Source organism: Phalacrocorax aristotelis, chromosome 1 (assembly GCF_949628215.1).
Source record: "Phalacrocorax aristotelis chromosome 1, bGulAri2.1, whole genome shotgun sequence".
NCBI lineage: Eukaryota > Metazoa > Chordata > Aves > Suliformes > Phalacrocoracidae > Phalacrocorax > Phalacrocorax aristotelis.
Genome location: NC_134276.1, coordinates 27068390 through 27081174, shown reverse-complemented (window position 1 = coordinate 27081174; position 12785 = coordinate 27068390). Strand labels below are relative to the sequence as shown.

Genomic DNA, 12785 nt, shown 5'->3' with positions numbered 1-12785 from the left:
CTTGAGGGACAAGACACCTTGCAGAGGGATCTAGATAGATTTGAGCAGTGGGCAGTCATCAGTGGCATGAAATTTAACAAGAACAAATGCTAGATTCTACACATAGGATGGAGTAATGTCAGGCACAAATGTAAATTGTGAGAGGAGTGGCTGGAGAGCAGCCCTGCAGAGAGGGATCTGGGGGTGCTGGTTGACAGTAGGCACAATATGAGTCAGCAGTGTGCCCTGGCAGCCAGGAGAGCAAACTGCATCCTGGGGTGCATCAAACACAGCATAACCAGCCAGTCAAAAGAGGTGATAATCCCACTATATTCAGCATTGGTGTGGCCTCACCTTGAGTACTGTATGCAGTTCTGAGCCCCACAGTTTTAGAAGGATGTTAAGGTACTCAAATGCATCCAGAGGAGGGCAACAAAGCTGGTGGAAGGGCTAGAAGGCATTTCCTGTGAGGAGCGGCTAAGGAATTTGGGTTTGTCTGGTTTGGAGAAAAGGAGGCTGGGGGGTGACCTCATTGCTCTCTACAGCTTCCTGAGGATGGGAAGTGGAGAGGGAGATGCTGATCTCTTCTCCCTGGGATCCAGTGATAGGACACGAGTTTTAGACTGGATATTAGGAAACATTTCTCTACCAAAAGTCAAACAGTGCAACAGGCTTCCTAGAGAGGTGTTTGATGCCCTAAGCCTGTCAGTGTTTAAGAGGCATTTGGACAATGCCCTTAACAACATACTTTGACTTTTGGTCAGCCCTGAAGTGGCCAGGCAGTTGGTCTAGATGATTGTTATAGTTCCCTTCCAACTGAACTATTCCATTCTATCCTATCCTGTTCTATCCTGTTCTATTCTATTCTATTCTATTCTATTCTATTCTATTCTATTCTATTCTATTCTATTCTATTCTATAACATCTTACAGCTTAAAAAGTGTAAACAATTGAAAATGGTTCTATAGAAGTTAATTTTAGTGGGGAAAATCAATCTGATTTGGCTGTCTGTACCTCGTGTGTTTGCTTTCTGCAAATAGTGAAGTCAAATTGTTGAATGTTACAGGAAGCCTACTTCCAACCTTACATACGTATTACCTGCCTAGTGGATGAGGAAAGGCTATGGATGTTGTCTACCTGGACTTTAGCAAAGACTTAGACACTGTCTCCCACAGCATCCTCTTAGAGAAGCTGGCAGCATATGGCTTAGACAGATGTACTCTTCACTGGGTAAAAAACTGGCTGGATGGCTGAGCCTAGAGAATCATGGTGGACGGAGCTAAATCCAGTTGGTGTCCTGTCACAGGGTGTTCCCCAGGACTTGGTGTTGGGGCCAGTCTTTTTTAATATCTTTATCAATTATCTGGATGAGGGGATTGAGTGCACCCTCAGTAAGTTTGCAGATGACACCAAACTCGGTGGGAGTGTTGATTTGCTTGAGAGTAGGGAGGGTCTACAGAGGGATCTGGACAGGCTGGATCGATGGGCCGAGGTCAACTGTATGGGGTTCAACAAGGCCAACTGCCAGGTCCTGCACTTCGGTCACAACAACCCCATGCAATGCTACAGGCTTGGAAAAGAGTGGCTGGAAAGCTTCTTGGTGGAAAAGGACCTGGGTGTGCTGGTTGACAGCCAGCTGAATATAAGGCCAACATCAAAGAATCATAGAATCGTTAAGGTTGGAAAAGACCCTTAAGATCATCGAGTCCAACCGCTAACCTATCACTGCCAAGTGCACCACTAAACCATATCCTCAAGCACCACATCTACCCTTCCTCTAAATACCTCCAGGGATGGGGACCAAACCACCTCCCTGGGCAGCCTCTTCCAATGCTTGATAACCCTTTAGGTGAAGAAGTTTTTTCTAATACCTAATCGAAACCTCTCCTGATGCAACTTCAGGCCATTTCTGCTCACCCTATCTCTAATAACTTGGGAGAAGAGACCAATACCCACCTCTCTACAACCTCCTTTCAGGTAGTTGTAGAGAGCAATAAGGTCTCCCCTCAGCCTCCTCTTCTCCAGGCTAAACAACCCCAGCTCCCTCAGACGCTCCTCATAAGACTTGTTCTCTAGACCCTTCACCAGCTTCGTTGCCCTTCTCTGGACATGCTCCAGCATCTCGATGTCCTTCTTGTAGTGAGGGGCCCAAAACTGCACACAGTACTCGAGGTGCAGCCTCACCAGTGCCGAGTACAGGGGCACGATCACTTCCCTGCTCCTGCTGGCCACACTATTCCTGATACAAGCCAGGATGCCATTGGCCTTCTTGACCACCTCAGCACACTGCTGGCTCATGTTCAGGTGGCTGTCAACCAACACCCCCAGGTCTTTTACTGCCAGGCAGCTCTACAGTCACTCCTTCCCAAGCCTGTAGCGTTGCATGAGGTTGTTGTGACTGAAGTGCTGGACCCAGCAGTTGGCCTTGCTGAACTTCATACTGTTGGCTCTGGCCCAATGATCCAGCCTGTCCATGTCCCTGTGTAGACCCTCCCTACCCTCAAGCAAATCAACACTCCCACCGAGTGTGGTGTCATCTGCAAACTTACTGAGGGTGCACTCAATTCCCTCATCCAGATCATCAGTGAAGATATTGAACAGGACCAGCCCCACCACTGAGCCCTGGGGAACACCACTTGTGACTGGCCACCAATTGGATTTGACTCCATTCACCAGCACTCTCTGGACTTGGCCATCCAGCCAGTTTTTAACCCAGCGCAGAGTGCACTTGTCCAAGCCATGAGCAGCCAGCTTCTCCAGGAGAATGCTGTGGGAGACAGTGTCAAAGGCCTTACTAAAGTCCAGGTAGGTCATCCTGGCTTGTATCAGGCATAGCGTGGCCAGCAAGAGTAGGGAAGTGATCATGCCCCTGTAGTCAGCACTGGTGAGGCCCACTTTGGGTACTGTGTTCAGTTTTGGGCCCCTCACTACAAGAAGGACATCGAGATGCTGGAGCATGTCCAGAGAAGGGCAACGAAGCTGGTGAAGGGTCTAGAAAACAAGTCTTATGAGGAGCGTCTGAGGGAGCTGGGGTTGTTTAGCCTGGAGAAGAGGAGGCTGAGGGGAGACCTTATTGCTCTCTACAACTACCTGAAAGGAGGTTGTAGAGAGGTGGGTATTGGTCTCTTCTCCCAAGTTATTAGAGATAGGGTGAGCAGAAATGGCCTGAAGTTGCATCAGGAGAGGTTTCGATTAGGTATTAGAAAAAACTTCTTTACTGAAAGAGTGGTCGAGCATTGGAAGAGGCTGCCCAGAGAAGTGGTTGAGTCTCCATCCCTGGAGGTGTTCAGAAATCATGTAGCCATGGCATTTTGGATCATGGTAGCGTTGGGTTGATGGTTGGACTTGATGCTCTTAGACGTCTTTTCCAACCTTAACGATTCTATGATTCTATTTACATCAATATTACTGTCATAAAAGGAAGCAATATTATACTAAGTGGGTACTTGCCCTCAAGAATTGTTTTTAAAACACGTAAAACAAAAACAATCAATAAATAAATTTTTAAAATATGCAATTTGATATTAGACAGTGCATTCAAAGAACAACTGTGGAAAGAAAAAGTAACACTAACTCTTAGGTATTGTTAGACAAAAAACAAAGTTCTCCCATGAAATGCAGACAATATGTACAGAATTCACTGTTCTGCTATCCAGTAGGCCTACAAATGCTGCCTATTTATTGGAATTTAGTACCCATAACAGTAGCAGAACAGAGAAATTACCAGCTACTGCACATATGAGCAGGTAATTTTTCCCATGTTGTTTACATTAAACATCTCAATATTAGAGAGTCTCCTAAATGACCAGTGCCTAAGTAGAAGTTATGCTTTTGTTATCATGTTGTTAATGCTAAGTGTGTGTATATATATATTTATTATATACTTTTAAACTGCTTTCAGTTAATCTTTAAACTACTGTTAGGGATTTTTTTCATTAGGGATAAACATAAAAAATACTTGAGAAAAATAGTAGATTCTTTGCTTAGATAAAAGGCAATACATACACCTTCCGAAAATAAAGTTGTATCATTTTGTGAACAGTTGTATCATAAAAGAAAGTTGAGAAAAGTATGGATAAAAAGCAGGCAGAAAGCGTTATTGATGGTGTACCCTTGAGAAAAAGGAAAGCGAGCTGTATGGAGAAGAGCGTGTTGATAATTAGAAAAATTCCTCTTGTTTGATTCTTGCTGCATTTTGAAAAGTCTGTGTATTCTTATTATGCAAAAGGATCAGATGCCTGCCTTAATCATCAATTCATGCCCGTATCAAGATAATACACATGGATAACTACATTGGCCAAAAAAGGAAAGTTGCATAGACAAAGACCATATTAGAAAAATGCAAAGGTTCCAAAGTTGGATATTAAAACTGATAAAATGAAGGGATATCCCTGAGTTACCCTCAATTCTCTCCTGTGTACAGCTGTAGTATGGTATAGTTTTTAATGTAGGTATTCAGCATTATTTTTTTTTTCTCATCCAGCACAGGATAGCTGATTTGGATTCATCATTTTTAGAGTTAATGAAGGTACAGTCTTTGGGTCACTTCCTCATTGCTAAAGAAATGGCTGTGTAAATGAGGCTAGGACATGTAGACAGTATGCTTTGGTTTAAGCACTTAAATACCATCCACAAGAACTCTTTCCCTTCTTTGACACAGAACTTCAAGTAGTAAGTGAATTAAGCCAAACTTCGGATTGTACTAAATGTTTATAAATGCAATGAAGTCCATGAGACCCTTATTCTGAGCAAAGTAGTGGTATGGAATTTCCCAAATTTGTCCCAATAGCTTCTGAAGTTGCTTAAAAATATCAACAGGGTTATTTGGGGAGTTTGGTCAGTTTGGTGGTTTTCTTTAATGTCTGTGTCTCATTTTCACATATCTAAGTTTGGAGCAATACCATTTTACCAAAACCAGTGCTATGAAGGTAAATTCAGTAATGTTAACAAATTATTTTTAGAGAAAATCCTGCTTGAAGGCCCTCACCCCTATAGTGTAGAGGTTTCTGTTTCACTCTTGCCTTGCCGTGGTGGCCCCTGACTATGTGCAGGAGCAGGAGAAGGACCCTGAGTGTCCCATCTCCTTGGTGAGCCCCCAACCACTGCTCCAGAGAACCACTTCCCTCATCATCTCATCTGGTACTGGGGGCAAAGGGCTTTTAGTGACATTCCCAAGGGTCTTAGGTAACTTTCACCCTTTGGAGGTGCCTTTCTCTCTTCATTGCCTGTAAAGGCAGCATCTTTGGCAGGCCTTAAAGTCCCATACAGAACCTGCCATAAGAACACTGTCAAGCTTTGCAGGTACATAGAATCACAGAATCACAGAATGGCAGGGGTTGGAAGGGACCTCAGGAGATCATCTTGTCCACCCCCCCTACTTGAGCAGGCACACCCAGGGCAGGGGGCACAGAACTGCGTCCAGACGGGTTTGAATGTCTCCAGGGAAGGAGACTCCACAACCTCCCTGGGCAGCCAGTTCCACTGCTCTGTCACCCTCACAGGAAAAAGGCTTTTTCTCATGTTTAGGTGGAACTTCTTGTGTTCCAATTCGTGGCCATTCCCCCTTGTCCTGTCGTTGGGCATGGGAGTAACGGCGTGGGAACAACAGGATAAAAAACAGTGTCCCACAGGCTCTGGGACCCACCGCTACAGCAGCGGGGAGGAAGGGGTGGAGCTGCAAGTGGAAAGCAGGCTGCAGGGTTGCAGACAAAGACCCTTAGTGATACCAGAGGCTACACTAGTGCTCACTGCCATGCAGGTTCAAATCTGTACCCTGGTTAACTGAGGGCAAGGAAATATGTGTCAGTCTGTAAGGGAACGGGAGACACTCTTCACCCTTTCTTGAGCTATACAATCTACAGTGAGCAAAAAAGATCCATCTGCTTTTACACTGTTTGTTGACTTATTTAAGAGCAAAATATGCCTTTTTATAGGTGGTGGTCACCTTTCTTCCATCCTTGCTTTTTCCTTTTTCTTTTCATAACAGAGCATATGTTTAATGTGCTTATATTTTCCTGGTATATTTTCCCTGTCTCCTGAAAGCAGATGCATCCTATTTTTATATAAAAACACAGAATACTTTTTTTCTTAAAAGAGTACATTCAAGCTAGGAAGATCCCTGGTAAAGGACTGACTTCTCCATTGTTATATGTTTTGTTCTTTTTTTTATTTACACCTGACAGTGTTTCAAAACAGTTTCAAGACAGACAGAAATCTCACTGCAGGAGGATTGCTTTCTGGTTTTGTACAAATGCATTTGAGGTATTGTCTGCTTCAAAATGCTTTCAGTCTGAATAGAGAAGAGAAGCAGGGAACAAGGCAAAGAAGAGAAGCAGAGAAAGGTATTATGACCTCCCAGGCAGGCAGACGGCTGAAGTCTGGTTCCAAGTGCAATAGATAATCCTCCTTCTATTTAATTTTCCTGATGTCTTCTTAAAGCCTGTAAAACATTTTGATGTTTTATTTTTTGTTGGCATCAAATATTATTCTGGAAAGGACATTGTGAAAGAGACGTTGAATTTCAGTGAGACCGGGTATCAGCCTGTTGCTGGTGACTGAAAATTATGAATGTCTGATGGCTATTCAGTAGCTGTCGGCTTCTGTCCAGCTACCAATTAACACCATTGGTGGCAGCCTCAGCAGAAGTGAAGAGGCAACAGATTCAAAGAAAGCAGTGCTTACTTCTTCATGATCATTATTTTTAATCAAATCAAGAGCAGCATGAGACAGCTGGAATTATAGTACATTCAGTCCATTAAATTAAGGAAAGATGCTGCATTCAGGTGAACTCTGTTTTAGCCTCTGAAGTCCCAACTCTAGTTTTCAGAACTTGCTCTCAACAAAAGTAACTACTTTCTTTTTTTCTCAGTTTGAGCACCTCCTTTGAAATTATTTCCTTCTCACTTCTCCTGCCCTCTGAGCTATCTCCTGTTGCCCTGAAACTATCACCCAAAATATTCCAGATGCTTGAAATCTTATTTTTAACAGCAATTCAGGTTTGGTGTTAAGAAATGTTATTTAGGAGTTTCAGTTATTTAGCGCGAGTGTGCCTATTTCAAGAGTAGCTGCCCTGAAATGTATCTATTCTGAATGACAAAGGGAATGTGTGAAGCGTGTGAAGAATGGATAGAGTAGGTTGTATTACCAAGGGCTGTGTGTTGTTTTTTTTTTAAAATTGCACCTGGGCAAAGAAATTGTGAAGCTACATGTCAAACTAAAGCCTGATCAAAACTGTAGATCTTCCCTAAAGAAAAAAGCGGTTTAGGATATGGAAATTGGATCTTACTGAAGGCTTCTCTAGAGCAGATGCTTGTGCTTTTCTCAGCTAGTTAGAAAAAAGAGGTAGATCTGTTCCTCTGCAAGAAGATATGTTTTCATTTAGTTTGATAGTTCATCCCTAGGCCGTTATCCAAAAACAACCCTGCGTCAACCACCTGACTCAAGAAGGTCTTTTGGATCCCAAAGGAAGGAACATGACATATCATATCATCTTTGGCAAGGTCACATGTTTTTATTCACACTGTTATAGGTACTCGGCTGACAGATATTGTAATACATATGCTGAAACAAAACTTTCCTGAAGCCAAGAGTACAAACCCATGGGAATGATGGAGTCATCCTACAGACCCAGGGATTTCCAGATGATTTTTACTTTGATCCTGGCTTCCTTTTAATTTTTTATTTATAGTGTTTGTATTTGATACTAATAATTTAAAAATTAAGTTTTATAATTTTACAGCTTGTAGTAAAAATCAAGAGTTGATAACCGAAATAGATTTGGTTAGACTGAATAGTTTAATCCTCTTAAAGGATTAAAAAGTTAAATGCTGAATGAAGAAACGTCCTGAGTTTGTACTCCATTCACATAGGTTGATTTGAGAATCCTAGCCTTTCCAATTAGGCAAATCAGTTCAAAAGAGAGATTTTCATTAAATCTTATGTACAGGTAGATGCTCTCTAGATTAGGTACTACATGAAATTAGCAGACAAGATCATAGATATCAGCTGTACTTTGATGAAGTGCAGAGAAAAAACAAGAGGCACTTACCCACCTTCTGAGGCTACAAAAAAATTGCTTGTGGATTCCAGGGAATTGTATTTTCAAGGAAGGATCCTGTCTTCTGAGATCTCAGGCATGTCTGCAGTATCTGTGCGTCTGTAGCATTTCTCTGCTTGATAGTGCAGACACAGCTGACTTCAGGTTGAGGTAGAAGTGCCGTCATAGTGGTCACTCCATGGGGATCAGCGTGGGCTGAGCATGTGTGGGTTTTACAGTCCCTGCTGAGCTCTGCGCAGCTTGGGTTACATGTTGCAGCTACCACAGGTACTGATGACATACAGGGACTCAGGTGTTCGTGGCTGCTGGGATGGGAACATAAACATGACCTGAGCATGATCCCTTCTGCTGACATTTCTAGTCTGTTGATCTGTTGATGAGGTGAAACCTCTGTATGGGTCTGTTAAGCCTTGCCTTCAATGGCAGAAGGATGTTCTTTTTGTATCTGCATAACTTCTTGACATAAACTTTAGCAAAGGTTGAATGTGAAAAGGGCAGTTTAGCACCAGTTAAAATGAATGCAGTACTGGTTATTTGGGATTTTTGTCAACCAGTTGCATGCTAAGGGAAAATCTACAAAGCCTTGTCTTTACTGAGGAATGATTGTGAGGGTACTTGCTTAATGTGGTGCTCTGGACAAGCTCTCTCCTTTGCATTGAAGACAAAGATGAGGATATCTATACAAGTAGAATACAAAGGCAGAAGGAACGAAAAGGCAAGGTTTGGTTTGTTCCCTAACTACTTTGTACCTACATAATCTTGAGACAAAAATGTTGTTCTGGAAACAGTGACAAACTACAAGAGGAAGCTAGACAAGGTCAAGTAGTGATCTCACATCACCAGTTTCTAGCTAACCGTTGCTGAATATGACCTACACATGTTGTTGTGTCTTCTGTAAATAATTTTTTAGTTTTGGCTGTCCTGGTTCTGAATAAGTTGTGGCTGTGAAAAAGCCTGCACCATTCCGTTCCCTTAGGCTTCTCTTTCCTCTTCACACACACTTTTGTGTTTGGCAAACCACTTTTGTGAATGCACAAAGTCATCTCAACTTCTTTTTAATAGAGTACAAGATGCTAACACATCTTGTGCAGGCTTATAGGACAGTACAATTTTAATACAGTGGAGTGGCATTGGCAGCCTCTCAGGCTGGCACTTAATACTTTAATTCAGCTTTTCTCATTTCTTTTTTTGTAATAAAAAGATGCCCAGTCAAAACATATTTATTGGAATCCTATCAAAGTACTTTTTATTTACAGCATTTTCACTAGTTTATAAACATCTTCATATGAAAACCTATTTTGCATTTTTCTCAGTAGATGATGGTACCCAGCTTTATCATTCTATTTTGTGGGGTTTTCTACCTTCATGTGTGTGCCAAGTGCTGGAAAAAAGTACAAAGACAGGTTCTTGACCTGCTATGCATCCTCAGCAAGAGAGAACAGTAAGAAAAAGAGTTCACAGCTAAGCAGTTGCATACATCTCAGAGCAGCCACATTAATTTTGTTATTGTTTTAGCTTTTTAATATATATTTCACATGTGAATTTTTGAATGGATATTTTTCATGAGATGTTGGGAGGCTGCTGTGCGTTAAGCTCTGGCCTCTATCATTCTATGAATAAAAAGTGAAAGAAACCTCTTGCCTCACTTAATAACATGATTAAACGCAACAGTGATTTACCAATTTCATATGTCTTCGTCTACATCAGGGTTCCCTGTAACAATGTGTGCTGTATCAGTGAGTGAGAAATGCAGTGCAGATACTGGACAGGAATGCAGTTTCTGACCAGAATGCATTCTACCTAGAAATGGATTTCAGGGCATTTTAGACTGTATTCCTGTATTTATCAGGAATGCATTATTATTAAATATTATAGATTTTATTCCCATGTTTGTTGCCATGTTATCCAGTCAAAAGCTGCATATGTAAGAATAGTGTTGTGATTGTAAATGGAGTTCAGGAAGGGGGTCAGAATCAGTCCAGTCTCTTCCTGCCACATAGCACCCAATATCAACCCTATTTACACATTCAGTATAATGACTCACAAGATACTAGAGTCAGAGGTGGAATGGCCAGCAAGCCATAAACAAGAAGAAAAAAAAGGAGGGCTCCTGGACTGGGGAATTATTAGGAATTACCATTTCTTCCCTGCTGTGATGTCTGTCTTAAACATTACTTAATATCAGTAGAAATAGTAATGTGTATCTCCAGGTATGCAGAGTATGCAGAAGGCAGACAACACGATGTGCACAGAGAGTGCGTTCTGCCAGAACGTAAAGCCTAAGTAGACAAGTGGTAGAGATGACACGACTTGTCTGATGATGTGTAGATGCATATAGAGAGCTGGGAATAGAACCCATGTCACCCAAGTCCCTGTTCAGTTTGAATCTAATGTAAACTCTGTATGCCCTTCAGTCATCAGAGTTTATTTAGTTGACTTCTGCACTTGGAATAAAATCCACCGGAATTGGTAGGTGGGGAGAATTTTTATGATTTTTCTTCATCTCAAGTATATCCTAAACCTCTAGATGCTTGGGTTTGGATTCATCTTGCCTAACTTTAGAAGTCTATGCTGCAGTGGATGCTCCTGGTACATTGTTCATCAGGTCTGTTTTAGGTGGTTGTTTGGGGATGATACAACTTGTGCTACAACAGCAATTTGCTTAAAATAAGGTCTAGAAAACTACTTCAGATGTAGAAGCCTACTCAGTAGGTACCTAAAGATTGGTAAAAGGAATCTCATCCCCAGTGCTGATTGTCATCTCTAGTTTCCTAAACAGCTCTCCATGGGGAGTCCTTGTATGCTCACAAAAATCCTGGTATGTGTTTTAAGTGCTTAGCACCTTTGTGTTTTGGATATGGATAAGGAGGTGAGCACTCCACTTAAATCTCCTGAGGGCCTTGGTCCATTAATTGTGCTCTTGATTTCACATATTACAGATGACCAACACGAGCACAACTATCATCATTTTTCTTTTTAAAAAGCATTCTTGGGGAGAGCATTGGAGCTTACCTTAAATGCTCTGGATACTCTGGTGGTGGCAAGTGAGTAATTTTTAGGGTTTCTAATACTTTGTTTTTTCACCTCAAATAGATATTCATCAACATGATATGTGTGGGAAATACATCAAGAGTCAAATACACCATTGCATCTATTCATCTGGTTCCACTTGGTAGCCTTAAGTTGTCTTCAGGACAGAATAATTGCAATAGTAATTCTAAGAAAAACCATTGTTGAAAGTTATGGGGAAGGAGTCCCCATCTAAGGAGCAGGAGCTGGTGCCTAGTGCTACAAGGTTTATTAAAGTGTATCTGTTACCTTAAATCTTCTCATAATAATAAAACCTAAGAATATCTGCTTGGTTTAAAGAGAAGGCAGAGCACTAGTCTTGTTGCTGAGCAGTCGTGAGGACTAGCTCCATGTGAATAGTAGCAGTTTAGTATTCTTTGGTAAATAATGTCATATTTGTTAATAGGGAGCCCTTTAGAAGTTGAAGACTCCAAAAAGCTTATTTTTAATATCTTCATGTTGCCCTTTTCCTAAAGGTTTTCAGAAGCATTGAAAATAAATTTTATTTTAGTCATTCTTGACCAGAGCTATGGGGTGTTTTTGCTGAATGCTATATGAACTTCAGTGAACGTGTCCATACGCATGTGCTCTCCCCAACACACTTACTACAACAGTTGAATCAGTGCTGATATGTGCAAACCATTGTCCTATGTACAAAGAGAATTTGAAGACTAGATGAGTGGAGTGGTTTTCTAGAAAAGCAGCCTATTTAAATAAAATTAGTATATATTGTTGTTGCTATGGTTATATGAATATATTGCACCTTTACCTTAAACAGTGCCTTGCGCAAAGTGATGTTGAGATCTGATCACTCATAGCACCTAGACACTATTAAGTGATCATTATTTATCATGCAGTATAATGTGTTTCATTGATGGTGTGGTAGGTGTACATGTTTCTGCCTTAAAATATGTGGGCCCAGTATTAGCCAGTGAAAACAATGTATTATGTAAAAAGTAAGAAAAATCTATTAAAAATGCATACTGTATTATCCAAAGGAATTAGCATTTGCTAGATTGCAAGTCAGCCAAGGTTTTACAAGAGTTATTGTCATTTTGATTTTCAGATGAGTCATTTGGTATATTGCCCCCAAAGGCACCTCATTATGATTCAGTGCACAGCATATAAAATTGCTTAGGCTTTCGGGGCTCCATGGAAAGTGAGTGGGGGTTGTGGTGGCTCAGCGTTGTGAAGCAGCAGCATTATGCTTAATTGACACCTTTGATGTAGCCCTAAGACAGCACCTGCACCTCCCACTGCTGCTCTGAAGACGTCAGCCTTACGCAGAAAAGGCTTCTGCTTATGAATCCTGCATCGCATTCAGCTCACTCTGTGAGCAGCCCCAGCTATCCTTAACTAATCCCATTGCTTCTCAGTTTGGCTACAGCTTGGCTTAGTACAGAGCAGGAATTTTGCTGCTTGCTATTACCAGGTTAAACAGTAAGATTTTGTCCATGTTAGAACTCATAGAAGGTAAGTCAAATGCCTTGTTGATATCCTAGTATGTAAATATTCTCCTAGGATTCAGAATCTGGGAATCTGATTGTCGATTCTTTTTTTCCTGGTGCTGACAAATGTGGACTGTGAATTAACAGTTGCTTGTTTAAGAATATTTACATATATATGTGATACACGCTTTGTAGTGTTTCTATCTGCTTCAGTGTGAACATTATTGATAGCC

The 12785-nt window shown here is 41.4% G+C and overlaps 1 protein-coding gene across 4 annotated transcripts in view; it reads left to right on the top strand.

Annotated features, from left to right (window-relative positions):
* DCLK1 (doublecortin like kinase 1) overlaps positions 1–12785 on the top strand; it is a 253696-nt gene that overhangs the window by 175100 nt on the left and 65811 nt on the right. The window contains exon 1 of one of the 4 annotated variants that reach the window (XM_075085146.1): positions 12381–12577. The exons of the other annotated variants lie outside the window; for them this stretch is intronic. Within the exon in view, the coding sequence (XP_074941247.1) occupies positions 12559–12577 (19 nt within the window). The 5' untranslated portion in view covers positions 12381–12558. Of the gene's footprint in view, positions 1–12380; positions 12578–12785 lie in introns of those variants that run through there. 4 annotated transcript variants of the gene reach the window in all.